We start from the raw sequence: 22,842 nt of genomic DNA on the forward strand, positions 1-22,842 counted from the left end.
TACCAGTTTTGCACAACACTTCTACACATACAATGGAGTGATGTAGTTTAATCAATTGGAAATGGAACTGAGGTTGGAACCTGACTATAATAAATTCAAAAATAGACTAAACAGATATCTTAAATAGTTTGGCTACCTAGAATCGCATTGGCAATTGATTAAGAATACTTAATTGACAGTTTCTTTTTTTAAATTTATTTTTTATTATATATATTTATAAATATTATTATTTTTTATCTATGCACGTATATATTGTGTTATAATTTTTAACTTTTAATTTTAATTTTAAATAAATTTCTCTATGTTCCCGCCTTTACACACGAGTAATTTAACTCTCGTAAAGGTTATATATTGTATACATATATGTGTTTTTACAGTTTTTTTATAAATGTTGCCGGCTTAATTTTTTTTTTTTTATATGTTCTTTATTCAGTAAGGTTTATACATTACAGTAAACGGGTAAATTTTTGGCCACCACACTAGGCACATGCCCGTGTTGTAGTGGTCAATTTTATGTTAAGTATAATAATACAAATTAAAAATAAGTTGAATGAAAACAAAATAATATAAAAATAAAATAAAATAATTTATACACCTAAAACAAGTATGAAGTATAAAAGAATTAAAAATAATGCAAAATATCTACATAAGTTTAAGATATATGAATATAAAAAATAGGTGTGGAAAACAGAAAAATTTAAAATAATATAAAAAGTATATCAAAGAAAATACGTATTATTGAATTAAAAATAATACAAGGAGCATGTATCAAAAAAAAAAAATACAAGTACATTTGTGTAATTAAAATAGAATTAAAAGTGTAGTAGAAATACAAGTACATTAAGTACAAGTGTATTTCTAAAAAAAGAATACAAATACAATATAAAATCAAAGAAAGTACTATTTGGTAAGAAAGTAGGGATAAGTTATATCTTGATGAGCGATTTGCATGTGCGTGTTATGGTAACATAGGTGTATAGATATATTAATTACTCATGATTATGTTACATATGTATGTAAACAAAAACTAATAAAAAAAAAAAAATGCTCGTTGATCCCTTCGGCATCGGCGCACAGTCGGAAAAAACGCGAAACGGGCGCACCTATATTTGTACATAGTTAACATCTATCCCATGAGTTCTAGAGTTATACAGCTCGTCTGTGGAATGGTTTTTTTTCTATTACAACATGGTCCTCTTTAAGACCCAGGTTCACTCATGCCTTCCCTCAAAGAGACTTCCAGCACAGCATCCCCAAAGATGAGCTAATTTAAAAAAAAAAATATTTTTCACAGTGCCTAATATGTGCGGATGATAAGATTAATATAAGTGGATGGTCAATAATAAAAGTGTTCGTTTCTTTAGCATGAATGTTTACAAGGATCTGATGAGGTAATCCATTCGTTTTACTAATTCGTGTTTAGAGATTAATCCCTAAACAAGAATTGTTAAAACACCGAAAACGTTGATAATTTTAGACACATGAAATGCGTTGCATGTAGATTAGAATGGAAGCCAACGTCGCTACTGACATTATTCATTTTTGGTTCTGGCCGCTGAATAGATAATAAACACTAGAAATGCATTTCATGTAGATTGAATTAAAACCAACGTAGCCACTGACTTGATACTTTTTTGGTTCTGGCCACTGAATAGATATTACACACTAGAAATGCCTTGCATGTAGATTTGAATGGAAACCAACGTCGCCACTAACTTAATACTTTTTGGCTCTGGTTACTGAATCAATAATAAACACTAGAAATTATGCCTTTAATCCAGATTTGAAAAAAAAAGAACGTCGCCAATGACATGATTTTTTATTTGGTTCTGGCCACTGAATAGATAATACACACTAGAAATGAATTGTAAATAAATTTGAATTAGAACCAATGTCACCACTGACCTCATACTTTCTTTTAGCTCTGGCCACTGAATTGATAACACATTAGAACTGACTTCCATGTAGATTTAAAAAAAAAAACCAAAAACTTCACTGGCTTATAATTATAGCTTTTTGGTTCTTGCCACTGAATAAATAATAACACTAGAAATGCCTTCTATGTAGATTTGATTGGAAACAAATTCGGCTATTGACTTTTTGGTTCTGGCCTATTCAGCACGCTCTGAGTAAAATCTTTAAATTTTTATTAAGAAAAACTGCACAATCCTAAGTCCCAACCTCTCCCAACCATCTGGAACCAGTGAGACTATGGCATCCCCATTCAGGTTATTTTGTAAGGCTAAAGGAAAGGGGGACGGGAAGGAGATGAGAAAGAGGAAGCTGGGGAAGTACCTGGCTACTCAGATCTAATTACTAAACACGTCGAAAGCCATTTCAAATAAAGTTTCAATTCGAGTGGTGGTCTTACACTAGGGCGATACTGAGAGTTTCTTTCACTATAGAACGTGGCGCAAAAAAAAAAATATTATTTGAAAAAAAAAACATTAATTAATCAAATAAAATTTAATTGCGCACTCCGGGATTTGAACCCGCGACTTCCAGCTTACTGGGTCAAAATACATATTTCTTTTGTCTAATTTTTTTAGGGTTATTTGGTCAACAAAAATTATATTTCGAGATTTTTGAAGGGTTTGCGCTTTTTAGCTAACATGCAGTTATCAATCCTACTACAGATCATAATATCCACGGGTCTGCGCATGTCGAAGGTGATTATTTAATTTTTGGATTTTGTTGTAATTTATTTGGCACGAATCAAATCACAATCCGCCACTGTCTAGTAAAATAGATACACACCAACAAGAAACTCATCAAATACATGCATTTTCTAAGATAACAAAATTAATACACCTAAAACCGTTCAAAAAACCGCCCGCGGAGGTCCAGAGGAGATGGTTTGTATCCTCTAACCGCCTGCTGTTATTTCGTTATCCAAATACCGCCCCCGGGGCGATACTCTTTATTTGGTAATTTAGTTTATTACGTCACAGCGGGTGAGAAATGGGAAAAAAATTCTGTGAAAATCCACGCTCGATGTTGTATTATTTTCCTGGATTACAGAAAGGGTGGAATCATTTCCCGAATAGGGCGATAATGAATTCCATCTCCCAAAAACGATGTTCTTGGAATTTTGAATCACAGACGCCGGCTTATTGTTAAAAAGGTTCCAAATGTTCCAAGATGAAAGCGGATCCGGCTCAGAAAGAATGGCGCCTGGAACAAGTGGATTAGGCGCCTTTTTCAAATGTAAAAATTGTTTTTAGTTATACATCTGTTATTTACCATGTGGACACACTATGTAAAATTTATATCAATAGCTTCGTACAACCGGCCACGTTACAATGCATGGGACGGCCCGAACACAGTACTATAGTCACAATTGATTTCACACACTTGCCCTCACTGCTTGACTGCTTAATTACTTGTTTGCTGCAAACGGCTAACGTGCATTGTGCGGCCTGTCTTGACAAAGCTATTGGTTGCGTTTATAAAACTATAGATACGCGCAGTGTCTTCGCTAGCCTCCAAACTAGGGGGGGGGGGGCTGATCATTTTTTATAGAGCTTGCAGGGAACGAACAAAGAAGTAGTTAGAATAAACTATAAATATTTAGATACAAGCTTACGTGTACTCGGCGTTCCTCGGAGTTACAAACAGGGCGGTTTATGGTGGGCTGAAACTATAATTTTGCATTGGAAAAATCAAATAAATTTGTTTTTTTTTTTATTCGTAGATTACCTAGACAGATATAAAAAAAATCGAAAATAATTGCGAATACCACACATTCGCTGCAATTCCTCAACGATCTCGAAGCCCTGTGGAACTATGACACCCTTGACTAGAGTAAGTGACGAGAGCGAAAGGAGTGGAACATTACTTACAAGCCTTACATCGAAACGGAAAAGCGCCGCAATGGTATCCCCTTAGGGTAAGTAAAAGTAAAGTTAGTGGCTATGGTGTTAGGCACGTGGTGTGGGTGAAAGGAGTAGAATATGTATTGTAACATTCTGAATTTTTGTTAATGTTTAAAACGGATCCTTTAAGACCTATCAGCTTAACCGGCTAGTAGCCCTCCAAAGTCCTCCAACAGTGCACAAACAACAGTTTTTCCTAACACAATAAAGTGATTTTTTTCCGAATTTTGTGGTCCAAATGCGGATCCTTTTAGAACCAACTGATGAACATTGAGTAAACCTAATTATTGAGTCCTATGTCCTCAATGTTTACCAACTATTTTCACAGCATCCCCATCGGTTCCTGGCCGGGATCCACACCCCGAAGTTGACCGACCCCGGTCGAGACGACGCTTTACATCTGTAACTGGCATTTAACATTTATAACAAAAACAACAGATTTGTAATTTTGGCGCCAGTTGCAAACGTCTTTTTTTCCTACAATTTACCAATTTGTGAACAAAATAAATTTGGCGTAAGCTAAGTAATTTCATGTTCTTGAATATAGCTATAACTTTGTGTTTATTCATTATAAGTAAATTAACCAATTATTACTTTCAGGAACAACTTTTCTTTTTAACTTATTTTAAAGGTTTTACCCATCAATGTAATATATCATTGAATAAGAAGATAACACTAATAAATATATAGTCCCGTATTGCTATTTGTCATTGGTTTAAATGTTCCAACGAGGCGTACCAGGTACACTACACTATTTTATATTGAAGCCAACAATACCAATGCAGCAAACAACTCAGTAATTACTCGAGCAATCACAACATACACCCATTACGAAACATTTCTACATTTAGACATCTTTCATGATTCTTTTCTAACATACAAAACTAACTTATTAAATTTCTTAGCATGACATATTTCAAAAATATTTTCACATCATTTTTCAAAACTCCTATGTATTAAGAGTCAATTACAATTCGTGAGCTTATTATAATTCTTGTTTTCAATTCATTTATTATTATTATTATTTTTATTATTATCCACACACTTCCTTCCTTTTATAACAATCTCAGGCGAAATTACGTAATGATATTTTATGGACATACGTAATAGGTACTACAACTATGTAATAACTAAAAATATCTAACTGTATCTTATTGTACTGTGTATGTCTTAGCAAATAAATAAATAAAATAAATAAATAAATCTAAAAGAAAAATGAAATAACACAAAACACAGAAAAAAAAGTAAGACAGGAGATTCTGGGTTCGATTCCTAGTTGTGACCTTTATTTTATTTATTTTTCTGTGTCTTGTACTGTTTCATGTTTAGGTTAGATTTATTAGTATTATCTTCTTCTTACGTGAATTGTTTGAACCACTATATTTTTTTATACACGCCGACCGGTTTCGGAACAACCGATCCTTCCTCAGGGCAAAATATACTAACTTAATATACCAAAACAAAAAATAAACGCTAAAGATAAGGACCATAAATTGACTTATTCCGATATCTATTAACTAAAACTTTATTCATTTCATATCAGGAAAAACTCGTAATTTCGTCATTATAATCAAAAAACATTTAAGGTGTCTTAATAATATTTTTTTTGAAAAAAATACAAAGAAAGATATTCTTCATATTAATAATAAAGGAAAATGATTAGATTACTTAGAAGACTTAGAAATTAAGAAATCTCTTTATAACAATGAGTCCATAATCAATAAAAAAAAATTATCTTACAGTCCTATCTTAGGCATCTCTTCCCCCCAATCTTCACTAATCCCTTGTCACGCCTCCACCCCACTTCAACACTTAATAATATGTTATGTTGTGTATAAAAACAAACATATGAAGGTTAATATTGTTTAATATAAAGAAATTTGACTTTGGTTCATTCCTCCTTATCTTTTCTCCTCGTTTTCATTTCCATCCACATAACAAAAAAATTCAATTGCCATGTGTCCATAATCGATTATAATAAAGTTCAATAAAAAAAAAACGTAAGTCAGAATATTGTTTCTTCCTATCTTTTGGATCGACTCCAAAAGCCACCAGCTCTGTTGAACCGCGCACGTCAAATTGAAATTTATCGAGCGATACTAATTTTATATATTCGGACATACATTTTCCACGGGGGTTCAATAAACTCTTTTTTTATTTATTGCCAACACGTCAAGGGAATGATAATAATTTATGTTTCGTTCGGCCGAATAGCCCTTGAAATAGTGTAGCGAGAGGCCTACATTATCGACTGACTGAACTAAATAAATAAAGAGAGGGAAAATTATATGATCGGATTTAACATTTTGAAGCTGATACTGAGCTGAAATCGATAACTTTAAAATCTCGGATCGATAGGCGTAACTACCGATTTTTTTAAAATGAAAAATTAATGTTTATAAGACAAGGTTTTTATGCATAGCACAAAGGATAATAAATTATTATAAGCAATAATTAGTCGCCTGTAATATCAATACAAATTGAAAATATCTCCCGAGTAAAAATAAATATAATATTTGACAAGTCAAAATATTTTACCAACAAATGTAGATATAATATATCTCGACGCCATCTAGTGGGAAATTTAGAACTAACAAAGCTTTTCCTACAAAAATAAAGTTGGTTGTTTACAGGTGAAAAAAATGAAATAAGCAGTAATTCTTGATTGAAGTAATTGTACATATTGAATTATTTGGCGTGTTGGAAATAAGCCGACGTGACTCAGTGGTCCAGAGCTCCTGACCGGACATCAGAAGGCGCGGGTTTCGATTCCCGTCGGCGGCATTTATTTTTACTCGGAGAACTTGGAGAGACGAAATTTGTTTTAAACGACACTTGTTTCGTATATCTCGTATAATGGCTAAAGCTCTCATTGACAATTAACTCAGTTGTGAATATAGACATCATTAACTAATTTATTCATTTTTTAATGTCAAGAAGTAAATGCGGACTACCAATATATATTAAGGTTGGTATTTCAATTCAAATTACGAATTTATTAATATTTTTACGTAAATGTATGACGTTTGATGTTTCGGAATGTCAAATAACTCTAGTGTTGCCAGTATTTATCGCATATAATTTTGACACTAAAAAGGGAGCTAATAAGAAAATGAGGTCTTTGGTTGTGACCAACAACTTTTGTTCATCCAAGTTGGAACGGAATCAATTGATCTCGTTTCGATCGTCCGTGGATCGTGTATTCGATATCTTTTAACTTAAGTGCTTAGTTAATTCACATCAATTCATTAATCGGCCAGTTATTTTGCATATTTTTCTAATACTATTGAATCCTATGTCATCGAGTTTTTCTTTGTGAGTTCAGTCAAGGGTCTGGCAATAGTTGTGAAATTTTTGACAAACTTTCGGAAGTAGCTTGCAAGCCCAATAAATTGCCTGATCTCGTGGGCATTTTTTGGTGTGGGAAAATCCGCTACCGCATTGATTTTAAATTTTCCAGGTTTGATGCCATTTTTAGAAATTCGGTGCCCTAAGTAATCTATCTCCGTCTTCAGGAAGAAGCATTTATCCAGGTTGAGTCGAAGGTCGGCTTTATCGAACAATCCCAGTACGGTCTCAAGGAGCACCAAGCCTTCTTTTTCAGTGCGAGAAGGGATCAAAATATCATCCATGAATACCAGTATTTCCTTGTGCCGTAGACTTCCTAAAACTTTATTAATGGTTTTGACGAGTGCGGATTGTGCATTAGCAAGTCCATAATCCATCCGAGTGTACTCGTATTGTCCGTCCGGTGTTACAAATGCAGTCTTCGAGATGGAATCTTCAGCTATAGGAATTTGGTGATATCCTTGTGCCATATCTAGGCTTGTGAAGAACATGTTCCCCGAAATTCTGTTAATTTGATCTTCGATATTTCCTACTGGGTACCTGTCTTTCATCGTTATTGCATTCAAGGCTCTGTAATCTACGACTAATCTGACGTCTCCTGTCTTTTTTTTTCACTAAAATAATGGGACTTGCGTATTCAGATTCAGATTCTCGAATTATTCCGCTTTCCAGGAGGTCGTCAACCTTGTTCCGTACAATTTTTCGCTCTTTAAAAGACAGTGTATAAGGTTTATAATGAACTGGTTGGGCGGTGGTTGTAATTATTTTCATTTCTCCAAATGTGGTTTTACCCAGTTCCTTCGTGGATGTAGCAAAGCAGTGGGACCGTTTATGTAAAAGCCCCAACAGGTTTTCCTTATGTACCTCATCTATTTCTCCCATGTGTATGCTCTCCATGGCGAGTGAATTGCATTCTAGGGGTATCCTTTCGCCTTGGAAAGCGCTGTGCTCACTCATTCTTTCCGCCCTAGCGAATAAGCATCCTGCAGTCAACTTGAGCTCTCCCGAGCCCAAGTTTGTTACTTCAATACTAGCGTTGGGACAATCTAGAAGCGATCCTGGGAATGAGTAGGCTTTTTGACCGAGGCAAAGCATCCTAGGCTTCACCAATAATCTCCCTTCCTCGGAAGCGATAACTTCTACTCTGCCAGATTTTCCTATTGGTATCATTGTGGTGGTTTTGATTCTCAACGGGAGTTTTCTTTCGGAGTCTTCGGTGATGTTAATTTTTGAAATTGGCCCCAAGCCATTTTCCCTGGCAAACATGGCTCTACCACTTGCCACTGTCATCTCGATGCCATAGGTATTTATTATAGGTTGGCCAATCAAAAAGTCTACATCATTCATGTCACAGTCTGTGACCAAAGCTGCCGTATCAAACTCAATATTATCAATGACTATGTGTATCTTTATCTGGCCCATTGCTGGAACACATGTCCCTGCGAATCCTTTAATAACATATGATGTGGCTTCCAAGGGAACTTTTATCGCTTCTGCACTTTTGTTATTGATGTTGACTTGACTGCCCGTGTCTATGAATCCGCACAATGAGATTCCATTTACCCTGATATCCTTGAGATAAGTGCTGTTCAGCTCAAATGAAGGTGCAATTCTTACCTCCTTTACAGGAATTTGGTTTTCTTTTGAGATACGAGCCCAACAGTTGGCCTCTCGATGTCCAAAGCGCCCACATCTCGAGCATTTCTCTGATGTCTGCTGCTTGAAGCGGCAATCCCTAGCCATGTGGTTCCGTTTCGAGCATATGAAGCACCTGGACTCCTGCTGCCTGGGGTCCTGCTGCCTGGGGTCCTGCTGCCTTGGGTCCTGCTGCCTGGGTTGCCAGCTTCCTGTCTGGGAGGTTCGGGGAACGTCAGCTGATTTTAACGCCGATGTTGATGGCGGTGTTGACGTCGATGTTGGTATCACTGGAGACTGATAGTGCTCCAAGGCTGCCAAAAATCCTGAGTACAATTCGTCTGGTTCGCTGCATTTAAACACATGAGCATTCGCTTGTAGTTCGCTCGGAAGTCCCTTAATGAGAAGTGACACTGCCGCTTCCGTATCTAAACGGCACCGATTGATCATCGCGAGCTTGGAGTGATAGAAATGAGATATTGTCTCCTGCGGCAACTTCTTTCGCTTCACCAATTCTTCGAGCAGGTCGGCATAATCATGTTGGCGCGGGAAAGCTCGCTCGAGTGCCGCCTTCCACTCACACCACTCCAAATCGTAGCGTTCCAAACGATTAAACCATGCTTTCGCTTGGCCAGTCAATCGAGTTTGCATGGTGAAAAACTTTTCATAATCGCTCTATCCGTGGATAAGCCCCAGCTGCTCGATCTTATGAAGCCACGACGATACGTGGCAGTCCTTGTCTTCTGGGTCGAACTGCGGAATTAACTCCGCCATGACACGTAATGGCGGACCTTTGCGGACGCCGTCATTGTTTGCTTTCTCATCCATTATTTCCTTCAACGTTTCTTTTATCAATTCTCGTGTAGACTTCTTCAGCACGTCTCTCTTTGCCTTGTAGCCTTTGTTGAGGAGGACACCTTTTCCGATTCCCGGCATTACGCAAACGAACAATAAAAACGATGGCGATGGACGCGATGTTACGAACTTTGAAAACACTAATTTCAGAATTCACTATACTTCACGGCACATTTATTCCAATCCCACTTCTGAATTGTAACAACCACTACTTATCCAGCGGGGTAAAGTCAATAATAGTCTGTATACTTTTGGATTAAACTGTTTATTCTGCAGTATCTCTCACAGTGTTTTTATAATTCAAACTTCTTCCCTTATCCACTCGCCGGAAGTCCATAGATAAACAAAACATCCCTCTCGAAAAGTCATCTTCTTCTTCTTCTCCTTGACGCGCCCCATTCCTGGCCATATGGGTGTTACATTATATTTATATCTCTTTTTTTCATACTTTTAACCTTACTTACTATTTACTGACTATACCATTATACTTACATTTATATTGTTGCATTCCTTATGTTGCTGTACTATTCTCTGTAAATTCGTATGTGAATGGCACATGTTGTGCCGTATATGTGAAATATGTGAAATAATACACACACGTGATACACCCAAAAAGTGATGGAATGAAAAAGAGTCGTGGAAACAGTCAAGAGTTCCTTGTGAGATTGATAGACTTCTAAGAGAAGAATTCTAAGACAAATTTACTTTCACATTTTCCTTACTCTTTAAGCACGCAGTCCAGCAAAGAAAACCCTTTGGTCTTTCTTTCATAGGAATACGCAAGTATCCGATAATGATGTTTGGGGATCTGATGAGTGGGCACGGAATAAAAGACGTGTCGTGAAGGTCAGAGTGTTTTATTTGATGAGTCAGGTAGCCGTGATGAGAGTGGACGTAGGACAGATGTAGTATTCTAAGGATGCTGGCTGTGATGGCTGGTCAAGCGCGAGTCTGTGAGTCGACGCCGGGCGCTGGTGACCGGACTCGTTGTCTGTCAGGCACTGGCAATCTTGGCAATCAGTACTCCAGTGCTGACGAGAATGCCGAAGGTGCGGTGGACCTAGTAGGCGGTTGAGTGGGAGCTGGTAGACCAGCGAGGATGCTGCGTGTCCTCGTGGTGGTCATGGAGCGTGGATGAAGCGCTCGTCAGAGACGCTGGAACCAGGGCGCTGTAATCCATGTAGCGTTGGCCAGGAACGGCGATCTGGGCCAAAGCGCTATGATGATGTCCCGATGGACTCCATGAGCAGAGCCGGGAAGAATGTCCTTCGCGCAAGTGAGGTGCGCGGATTATCACTCGTTGAGCACCTTGTTAACTGATGGCGGATTGATGACCGACTGACTTCTTCATGCTGTCGCTTTAAAATAGGTGAAGAAGCTTCTGGAACAATTTGGTTGCTATGTAGAATTTTCCAAACAAATAAATAAAAGAACATCCAAGAAGCTTGTTTGGAAAAATCGAGACTTCTAGAATTTCGTTCGAATGAAGTAGTGGCGTACCACTACAGGACTCCCCTTCCAGCGGCATGGTTGAGGGCCGCGATAGAAAGAAAAGTTGAGTCAGATCTTGCTTATTGATGGTCTTAAGAAGGGTTGGTGCTGGTATCGTTGCATTTATCTTGGGTTCAGGGCCACTGTATATATTTTCAGAGCATTGCGAAATATACTAAACAAAAACACACTAAAAACAGTATACTTTTCCCTGTGTCAATCAATTTTTTCGTACGGTATAATTGTCTGGGGAGGATGCTCTAAAACTGTACTAGATCCACTAATAAAAGCCCAAAAATTGATTTTTTTATTTATTTATTTATTAAAAGTATACAATACAGAATATAGTATATTATATAAAGCATTGTACTCCCAGGAGTTAATAAACTCATTGCGGGAATGATACGCATTACATGAAACATATAGTTGTATGTATTAAATGGACATATGATGGGACATACACAACATTATTATTTCAGATAGTCATTAATAAGTTGAAGTTTGAGCATGTTAGTTTGGGTCTTTTTACATTGACTTGCACATTTGATCTCGTTGGGTAGTTGATTATATTTTGTGTGAGCTATGTATTCTAGGGATCTTAGTCCATATTTTGTTGATTTGATTTTTGGTATATGAAGTTTGTTGTGATTTCTTGTGTTGTGTTGGTGTACGTCGCAATTGTAATAGAGTGTAGTGTTGGAATGTGCCGAGTGTTGAATTACTTGTAATATAGTTTTCGTTATTTCAAAAGTGGGAATGGTATTAAAATGAAGTATTTGGGTGTTTCTGTAGATGTCTTTGACATGTGTATCCCAAGGTAGACTGAAAATATTTCGCAGGGCTCTATTTTGGACGACTTGGACTTCTGAAATCATTTTTTTGTAGCAAATCCCCAGATTCCGGCGAGATATATTAGATGTGAGTGAATCATAGCATGGTAAATCGATTTTAATAGAGAGGGAGGAAGTAACCCGCGAAGTCTATATAAAACACCAGTTATAGGAGTAATTTTGGATAGAACATGTTTAAATTGGTGATTCCATGTGAGTTGTGAATCAATGAAAAGGCCAAGATATTTTGTAACATCAACCCTTTCAAGGCGGTTATTATCAAGACTTATATTAAGACTTACATTTTTTTTATTTGCAAACAGTATGTAATGTGTTTTTTTTTATGTTTAGGCTAAGTTTGTTTAATCGCAGCCAGTTTGCCAGGCAAGCTATATCCCTTTCCATTTCCTTTTCAAGTTCGTTTAAATCATTATTGTGATAAAGAATCACTGTGTCATCTGCATAGAGTTGTATTGTACCCTTAAGTCCCCATTTAGCAATATCATTTATGTATATTAAAAATAGCAATGGTCCAAGTACGGAGCCCTGAGGCACGCCACATTTTATCGTTCCCATGCTGCTTGTCCCTTTTCCAACAAAGGTCTGACAGTGTCGATTAGAGAGGTAGCTACACAGTAACTTCAGGGGAGTGCCTACTATGCCTAGGTGTTCTAGCTTCTTTAGTAGTATCCCATGGTCAACCGTATCGAATGCCTTTTTTAAATCTACAAATAAGCCTGCAGCATGCTTACCCTGGTCTATATGCTTTTGGAGGGCGTATACAAAATCGAAGGCAGCACATTTTGTGTTAGATTGGTTTCTGAATCCATACTGTTGGGATGCGAGTAAATTGTTTGATAAGAGATATTTAGTGAGCCTAAGCTTAATAACCTTTTCAAAAACTTTAGAGACGACAGATAGGATGGATATAGGACGATAATTAGAAGGATTTTTTTTGCAATCATCTTTGTAAATCGGAATTATTTTTGCTATCTTTAGTTGATCTGGGAAGATTCCACTATCCAGGGATTGATTAATAAGAAAAACAAGGTGGTCAGCTAATATATCTTTGCAAAAGTTCAGGTACACTGGTGTAATTCCATCTAAACCTGGAGATGCATTAGATTTTAGTTGAGAGATGATACTGAGAACTTCTGTTTTATTTGTTTTGGCCATGTATAAGGACTGGATTGCTTTTTGATCCGTGTTTATAGTGATAGAATCATCTGGATATGATGCAATTGTGGCTGCTAAGTTTTCCCCAACTGATATAAAGAAGTTGTTAAAAGTTGAAGCTATCTGTGTTGGGCATGTTATTTCTTCATTCTTAATGAGAAGACATTCAATTTCATCTTTCTGGGGTGTCGAACTATTTTTTAGCATTTATTATTTTCCATGTCTGTCGCGGATTACGCAGGTTTTCTTTAAATATAGTCGTGTAGTATTTGGTTTTAGCATATCTTCTATAGTTGGTAACTTGATTTCTTGTTTTATTTCTCAGTGCTGTGAATATATCACTTTGCTGATTTTTTTTCCAGAGTTTAAACGCATTGTTGCGCTGTTTGATAAGTGCATTTAATTTTGCATCGAACCATGGAGTATTACCCCTCCGTTGGTCTCCTATGCGTAACTCAGATTTATGTTGGGATGATTTTATTGCTGTTTTGATGTATTCATTAAAATTATTATAGTTTTCATTGGCATTACTGGTGGTTTCGTGTGGAAAGTTGTGGGATTCTAAATATGTTTTTAACATGTTTTTATCGGTTTTGGTGTTGTTTGAAAAAGAATGTATTCTATTATTAGTGTGATGTTTCAAGCTGTTTTGGTAATCTAATATCAAAATGTTATGATCACTTAGGTAGGCATCTATATTTGCAGTAGTTGAGGAAATATTTTGTCTGTTTGAGATGATATGGTCTATTAGAGAAGTAGAGGTATCTGTTACTCGTGTAGGATAGGATGTGTTACATATGAAACAGTTGTATGAGTCTAGCGTGTTGATGTACTTAAGAGATGTATTATTTTTTGAAGAATGTCAATGTTGAAGTCACCAAAGATAAGGGTATCATTTCTACAGTTATTTAAAATAGATTCAAGATACATTAAGAATTCGTTAATGTTTGAGGTAGGCTTTTTGTATATAACATAAATATTTAACGGTTTAAAATTTCTATTACGGATATTAATTCCTAAGAAAGAATTTTCACTACAATGTTTTTCGATAGTTGTAGCATTTAGTGAATGGTGTGTGTAGAGAATCACCCCTCCTCCTCTTTCATTGGTGCGAGACGCAAATGTACTTTGGTAGCCGTCGATGTTGAAGAAGCACTCATCACCATCTTCCAACCAGGTTTCGGCTATTGCAAGTACGTGTACAGTGGGTTTGATGCTCTTTAAAGTTTCTTCAATCTCGTCAATTTTATTTCTGATACTTCTCGCGTTAAGATACATTATTCGAAGGCTATTTTTTATTGGCTTATAGTCTTCAATTTTCTCATATTTGTATTCATTTATACTGGCCTGGGTCCCGGATGCTGTAGTTACAGTTGAGTTAGCCATAGTCAACTCTCTCCATTGTGCGTGACATCATTATGGCACGGTAAGGGCAGTCCCTATCGTTTGATCTGTGTTTTGGTGCCTCAATTTTTCCTTTGGCCATTTTAAAGCAGTTCCAGCAACGGAATTCTTCTTTTTGTTCCTTTTTTGTGCAGTCAGATGATTTGTGTTCACCAGCACAGTGTAGACAACGATCTTTTGATTCAGTACATCTCGCGGCGGAGTGACCGTATCCCATGCATTTATAGCACTGCATGATTGGGCAGCTGTCTTCGACTCGGACTCGTTGGAAACCTATATTTATTCTTTCTTGTTTTAACATAGCTGAGTGTACTTCTTTTTTGACGATCAGAATAACATTTCGTAGCCTATCATTTTTCCTGTTGTTTGTGAATCTTAGAATTTTAATAGCTTCCTTATCATTTCCAGTGGCTTCGTAGATAGTATCATTTTGTTGCAAAATCATGTCTAATATTTCGGAATCTTGTGTTTCTTTTTCGATCCCCTTCAAGATAACATTAGGTCTAAGACGTTTGCCCTCATGAGCAACCAAGTTACCATTGGTCAGCCCTGGAATTGCTGTTAGGATCTTCTGTGCATCTGACTTTTTAGGGCAGGTAATTATGACCTTGTTATTTTTGGCCTTTGACATACCACTGACACCCACTCTGAGGTCGGCTGGCTTGATAATATCCTTTATTGTTGAGGTGATGGATTCTGACGTCGCTTCTTGGTCTGATGACGACACTATTACGGCATGTCTGGTGCGATCTCCTCGATTCCCTACTGCCGAGGCGTAACTGAGTACGGGTTCTTTTTGAGAGTTGGCGCAGAAAGCTGACATTTCCCTACAGTGTCTTTCTTCCATCTTCAGTTGACATTCTGCATTCTGCACCTTGGTTTCAAGTAATTCGACTTCCAGAGCATGAAGTTGTTTTCCCAGTGTGGCTCCTTTCTCAATTATCTCCAGCAAAGATGAGATTATTGTGTCGCGGACTTCTTTGGTTATGTTATTTTTGAGAGGCTCGGCTGCTTTCAGTGCCAGAGTGGCAATTTGAACAATATTCATGGCTGTCTCGGACTGTTTCGTTTTCTGGAGAGAAATATATTGGGGGATTTTAACAGAAGTCAGAATCGGTTTGGTTTTGAGAGGAGGAATTTTGTCTTCGTTGATAGATGGAAGCGCTGGACTGGACTCGTGTGTTATTGGTGAGGATCTTGTAGTAGAGGAGAATGTTGTTGCGGTGGTGGTAGAAAGAGCAGAGTTGGTGTTAGTGGGGATTGACGCTTGTTTATTAGTCTTAATTTCCTTCTTTTGTCGTTTGTCCATAACTTTTCTGCTTTCGGCTCGGGTTTGTCTTGGGGACTTAACTAGTTCTGGACTGCTAATGTTCCGGATTATCGGTGACCTCGGCGTGGTTCCCGATTTTTTAAAAGGATCTTTAGCCCCTGGGGGGGTACACGGGGGATCTGCCATTTAAAGTTTATTTTAATGTTTACATGTCACTAAGAGTTGTATTGTATTTATTGTAATGTCCTGTTTTTTTTTTCACTTGTATATTTATTTTTATATTTACTAATATTTATGGAAAAAAAAATAGATAAAAAACGGTAATTATTTATTTGGAATTAATGGGGTTCGAACTGTCGTTCTTCGAAACTCGGCACTAACGCGTTCGCCTCTAGTCCAAATTCCACTGTTGTTATACTGTCAAATAATAAATTATTATAATAATAGTGTCAGCACTTGGGATTTTTAAGAATTTATTTAAAATTACTTTAATATGTGTTTTTCGCTTTTGGAATAGATAACGCCTATTTGTCTGCAATCGGACTAGCACTTTATTTGTATAATGGGAATTGGCAGAGATACGCCTGTTTTCCGCAAATCGGCTAGCACTGGTAAAAGGTAAACAAAGTGAGCTCACTTTCAACCAATCGTCATGCAGCTACTTAAACTACCCGGTTTTAACAATATTATTGTTATTTGCTAGAATATCACTTGTAAATATTGCACTTGTAATATTTTCCGATGGAATACCGAGAGGATAAAAGAACACCGTTATAGCCCGCACAAAACTGCACTTATTTTCAAATTTGTATGTTCGAATTCACTTTTTTTACACACTTTCGGTTGATTATCGTAAGAGCATTTAATAGGCCACTTGCATGGATTTTGTACACATTCCTTTCTTCAGCTTACTACAGCTTTGCACTGTCACTGTTAATAGCGTTTTATGTCGCATAAATCTGTTTTTTAGCAAATATTTCACTATTTTTAATGGAGCAGTATAAAAGATGACATCTGTCATGATAATACGGACAATCTACAAAGCACATTATATACAACCCACGAAGGACTTATTTAAAGACTTCAAAGTTCTTAATATAAAATCCTTATATGTAAAAAATGTTACCTCTTATTTTAAATTCAAATTTACAAAAAAAATTATATCCGATTCAAATTATAACACAAGATACTCGAACCAATACAACTATATTATTCCGGCAACAAAAACTTCAATGGCACAGTCGCAGTTTAACTTTCTTGCCCCTAAAATATTTAAAAATTTATCAATTGAAATAAAGTCAATAACCAAATATCTCACTTTCAAAAAGGCGCTTGATGACTTTTTGATTAATGATTGTGACAGTGTTAATCACTTGTTTCTCATTCTCAGATAGTGAATAAGCAACTATGTACAAGTAGGCATGTGTATATGTGTGTATGTATGTATGCATACATATAAATATATATATGTGTATGTATGTATGTATACATATATATTTGTATATCTTTGTATGAATATGTATGCATCTATAAATATGAATAAGTGTGTGTGTGGATGTATGCGTGTACACGCGTATTTACGCGCTCATACATGCATGCACACTTACACAACCAGAAAAGAGAGTTATGTATTTGATCTTTTCCTGCATAATAGCATGTCTTAGGACGGGTTGTTTCGGAGAATTTGAACAATTCATCAAATTTCAACGTTCATTTTCCAGTTCTGTGAAAGATTTTTTCAAGTTCTGTTTTAATTTCAGTTTTGTCAAGTAACTAGCCTATAATGATATAATAACAGAACTTGAATAGGACTTTCACAGAACCCGGAAATGAACGTTGAAATTTGATGAATTGTTCAAATTCTCCGAAACAACCCGTCCTTAGACTTCTAAATTTTTTATTTTTTTTGTATTTCTTTTATTTTTATTTCTTCTTTATTCTTTTTATTTTTCTTTTTTTTTTGTCTTCTGCTTTCTACTTTAACATTTTTATATTTTCTATTTCCATTATAATTCATTCTAATATAATCTTTCATACTTTAAACATGTATAAATATTTAATTCATATGTTAACACTAGACCTCACATACTAACTATATACCATTGGTCGCCACGAGACAGGCAGTCGCCTAGTGTGGTGATTTAATGTATCACATGTAAGAAAATGTATTATTGTATTATCATGTATTCTATAAATAAATAAACTGTACGGTTGTTGTATATTCTCTCACGTTAAAAAAAATAAAATGGTTAGAAAAACAAAATTATTATAAATTACAAACACTGTTCACAACACAATCTCAGGATACACTCAAGGTAACCATGGTGGGCACTATTATCCGCGCTGGTGCGGAGATAGTCTGGTGCACGCAGCTCCATGGTGCCTCAACCGATCACCCATTTTGAGACGGGGTTACCGGTGAGTCGGGGTAACACAATCACGTCGGGGTCACCACTTTGGGGATCTGATGAGTGGGCGCGGAATGAAAGACGTGTCGTGAAGGTCAGAGTGTTTTATTTGATGAGTCAGGTAGCCGTGATGAGAGTGGACGTAGGACAGATGTAGTATTCTCCGGATGCTGGCTGTGATGGCTGGTCAAGCGCGGGTCTATGAGTCGACGCCGGGCGCTGGTGACCGGACTCGTTGTCTGTCAGGCACTGGCGATCTTGGCAATCAGTACTCCAGTGCTGACGAGAATGCCGAAGGTGCGGTGGACCTAGTAGGCGGTTGAGTGGGAGCTGGTAGACCAGTGAGGATGCTGCGTGTCCTTGTGGTGGTCATGGAGCGTGGATGAAGCGCTGGTCAGAGACGCTGGAACCAGGGCGCTGTGATCCATGTAGCGTTGGCCAGGAACGGCGATCTGGGCCAAAGCGCTATGATGATGTCCCGATGGAGTCCATGAGCAGAGCCGGGAAGAATGTCCTTCGCGCAAGTGAGGTGCGCGGATTATCACTCGTTGAGCACCTTGTTAATTGATGGCGGATTGATGACTGACTGACTTCTTCATGCTGTCGCTTTAAAAAAGGTGAAGAAGCTTCTGGAAAAATTTGGTTGCTATGTAGAATTTTCCAAACAAATAAATAAAAGAACATCCAAGAAGCTTGTTTGGAAAAATCGAGACTTCTAGAATTTCGTTCGAATGAAGTAGTGGCGTACCACTACAGATGTTAGTAATTCACGTCGAATCCTAACTAGTTTGGACACGTCACTACTGAAATCACGAGACCCCGTCACCACCACAACATGTCAAAACCTGCTATCATACCTCACTTGCAACATCCTAGCATTGATCTAAAGTCCACGCATTGCACACAAGTGACGATGAGACAATCATTGTTGCTAGAAATTTATTAACTGCCTAAAGCTGGGTCCAGACATGTTCTTTTGTCCGTACCGTACCTCCGTTTCGTACCAGCGTCGCGATCCAAAAACTCTGGACGCATCATCTTTTGTCCGTACCGTACCTCCGTTTCGTATCCGCGTCGCGATCAAGAGCCCGTATCTCCGTAACGTCGCTCCGATCATCGCGTGTTCATTTCCTCCCACCATGTCGTCGACTGTGGAAGTGTTTGAGAATTTTACGATTGCTTGTGCGTCCTTCATTGTTATTCACAATAATATAACGAAAAAAAAACAAAAAAGGCGACGTTGGTGGGAGTTAGAATTGTTCAAAAACAGAGAAAGATGTCGCACGCCGCGAACACGTCCAGACTGGTGCAGACCCGTACCGTATCGCCTTTGAACGGGTCGAAAAACCGACTCGCGATGGATCGGAGCGTACCTCTATCCGTATCGAGACGCCGTACCACCGTACCGTACCGAACGGGCGTCCAAACTAGCGTTCTTGATCGCGACGCTGATACGAAACGGAGGTACGGTACGGAGAAAAGAACATGTCTGGACCCAGCTTAAAATGCTTAAAGCCTCCACGACGCGACGTGAGTGGTAACGACTTCGCAGGAGATAGGCGTCACCAACGAGATTACAAAATGTCGGCAACTTGTGCCTATGCACGAACCTCCTTGGAGATGTTTGTAAGTAGTTGCCAAGATACTTGAAACGTCGAGCATCGGTCAAGGATCTGTCGAAAAAGTGCCTTAGATTTTCAAATCATAGAATGGTGTTCTTGGTCCCCTGCAATATATAAATAAATATATAATAAAAAACTCCCTTAATAAGAGACAAAGCTGGTACCAGTTTTTTTTAGTTTTACCCATTACTTCTCAATCTGTGTAATTATGGCAATATGTATAATGTTTACTTGAATTACAGATCCAATAGATAATTAGATTAGAATTATGAGATTAAGTTAACTTATACTCTCTTTCCTTTAATTATTAACGAAACTATACTAAAAAATTCCATGGCAATCTATGTGTACTAAAAATAAAATTAACAGAATTGTTGATTAGATAATCCTAAACTGCAAAGTATTTCAATTATACACCTTTCTGAAAGTATACGGAGGCATAAATAAGACAGTTATCGTTGAAACGACCACACCGGAACGTTTAAGTCTCCTTCAAGGAAGTAAGTGAGACTTGCATGTGGGAAAATAAGCTGCCAGCTCCGCAAACTTTCAAATTAAAGCCGTTATGGGAAATGGAGAATATGAAAAGTTTCAATCCCCAGTTATGATTTTTTGTAATCCGTTAAGTTTCTCGTAATATTAGTTATAAATTATATTTGTACTCTTGTTATTTGGTTGTAGTTGCGATACCGCCCACGGTGGCGTATCGTGATTTTTGGGTGTACTAAAGTGATAATATAACAAAGCATGGCTTTACTGATGTTGTTGCTGCTGAAAACATTGTTTGTATTTTTTAGAAAATTCGGGTTTAAACTGAAATTATCTGAAATACAAATAATCGAAATTTAAAAAAAAATCGTTTTGGGCTAAAAAACATCAATAATGTCGAATTTTTCAAAATAAACACTCTATCACACTCAAAATTCACAAGCCGCCATTGCCCACCAGATGTTGGTAAAGTGTGTATATCTAAATTAATAATGATAATAAAAATCCAGTTAATTTTTTATTAAGGTGTTTTCATAGATGGCGGTACTTACGCCACATGACTGAGATAGCACGTCTGTTGTACCCGAATAGCCGACCCCTAGGTAGCCAACTCTCTTCCAGTTGCTTCTCTAGTTAGAATAATTGATAGTCTCTGATATAACGGACGTACGTTCTGCAAGAAATTCATTGCTATTATCTTACGATATTTCAGTATTTCTAATCTTTGACGAACTAAAGAATTTATTGAACAATCCCAATGTCTATAAGTATATTCTATACTAAAAAGATAAATAAACAGTACATTACAATATTCATAGTCAATAATCATTGTAAACCGACTAAATATAACATTCACGCCATTTTTCCTCAGAAAGAGACAGAAAGTTTGAAAAGCCAAAATTCAGCCTGGCACAAACATTATGATGTAGATAACGCTACTGCCTGGTAAGACGGCTGTAACCGACGTTGGTCGGCGTGACATCAACAACGCTATGTTCACGAACATGCCGTTTTGACGGCAAATCAAAAATAGAATATTTTAAATCGTTGTAGGAAATTTATTCTTCAACGTTAAGTTAAGTTTAATTTCGTCGATTTATTAGAGGTAAAAATACTTTGGAAATACCATTCCGTTCAAATTCAAGTTCACTTGATCGTGCAATGTCTTCTTTGGTGTACCTGCCTTTTTCTTAATATTCTCTTTCGAATCACATTTACTTGACTTCTTTTTATTCATCCGCTCTACGTGTCGAAAGCAGCGTTTTTTTCTGTTTAAAATGCATCTAACGAACTTGCATTCTTTTTGATCTACACATTCGCAATACTTCAGGGATTTCATTTTAATTTTAGTCATTTTCTAACGGTTGCATCAATGACTACAAAAATCAGGGTTGATTCACTGTGGACTGCTGGCCTCGCTTATTTTCAACACATTTTTATTACAGAATACTTGATCCATTATTTTCACGACTGCTATGGATTCGAACTTTTTATTTATTTTTTGTCTTGTCAAGAAACGAACCTTCTTCCACTTGAAACAACAACAAATAATTGAGTTAGCCATCATGCTACGGATATCGTCAATGTGAAATAAAAAACAAGGCATTTTTAAAACTTGTGGTTTAACTCATTTACCTTAACTTAATATTTTTTTATTTTTAAAACCCATTTTATTGTGGAACAATATCTATTTTTTATTTTATTTTATGTGTTTAGCTCATTTTCAAGATAGTATATGAAAAATATTAAAAAAATATATTTTTTAGATTTTAACTAAAATTCCACGAATTGAGAAAGTTAAGCAAAGCAAAATATTACGACTTTGTCTTGTTCCAAGAAAGAATTTGTTTTTGATTTCACGCATCAATGAACACAAATTACATTTTGCTTTGGTACGAGTAAACAATTGAATTTATTAACTTCAATTTAAAAATTGTGAAAGGACTTTGTGGCACTATTTTAATGACATAATGTTGAAACACTTTTTTTGTATCATATTATCACAGACGACCTGAAAGACATCGAGGATATGGAAAGGCAAAGAAGAGCGATATCCGTTAGAGCAGGTATGCTGTCAAGGCGTTTTCATATTTGCAGTACAAACGTGAAAAAGATACTTTTCAACGCATTTTGCACTTCGCTGTACACGTCAGAACTGTGGGTGGATTACACTTCATCCCAATGGCATTAGCTAAAAGTTGCTTACAATAATGCATATCGCCAACTATTCCGCCTACCCAGATACTGCAGCGCCACGGAAATGTTCCTGGAGGGACGAGTACACTCTTTCGTACACCCCGCCATCACATGGGAAACTTATGGCGCAGACTTCGCCAATCAAGTAACAAAATCCTCACTGCAATAGTTTCCTGGATTTCCTGGAGACGGGAGATGTCCAAATATCCTCCGTAAACAAGCTGCTTACACTCATTATTGTGT

The 22,842-nt window shown here is 36.9% G+C and overlaps 1 protein-coding gene across 1 annotated transcript; it reads right to left on the bottom strand.

Annotated features, from left to right (window-relative positions):
• Positions 1-7,168: 7,168 nt before the first annotated feature.
• On the bottom strand, positions 7,169-9,509 carry LOC149417641 (uncharacterized). The gene is made up of 2 exons (XM_089640606.1): positions 8,088-9,509; positions 7,169-7,642 (listed from the first exon to the last, which is right to left on the bottom strand). The coding sequence occupies exons 1-2, from the start codon at positions 9,507-9,509 to the stop codon at positions 7,169-7,171; spliced, it is 1,896 nt and encodes a 631-aa protein (XP_089496732.1).
• Positions 9,510-22,842: the final 13,333 nt, after the last annotated feature.

This window comes from Hesperophylax consimilis, chromosome 15, assembly GCF_061612785.1.
Source record: "Hesperophylax consimilis isolate HC1 chromosome 15, BYU_Hcon_1.0, whole genome shotgun sequence".
NCBI classification, from domain to species: Eukaryota; Metazoa; Arthropoda; class Insecta; order Trichoptera; family Limnephilidae; genus Hesperophylax; species Hesperophylax consimilis.

Excerpts from the sequence above, each read along its gene's own strand:
- LOC149417641 (XM_089640606.1), bottom strand. The coding sequence starts at position 9,509 with ATGCAAACTCGATTGACTGGCCAAGCGAAAGCATGGTTTAATCGTTTG. Across the intron at positions 7,643-8,087 it reads ACATGGGAGAAATAGATGAG|ACTGCATTTGTAACACCGGA; the intron begins GTACATAAGGAA and ends TCCATCTCGAAG.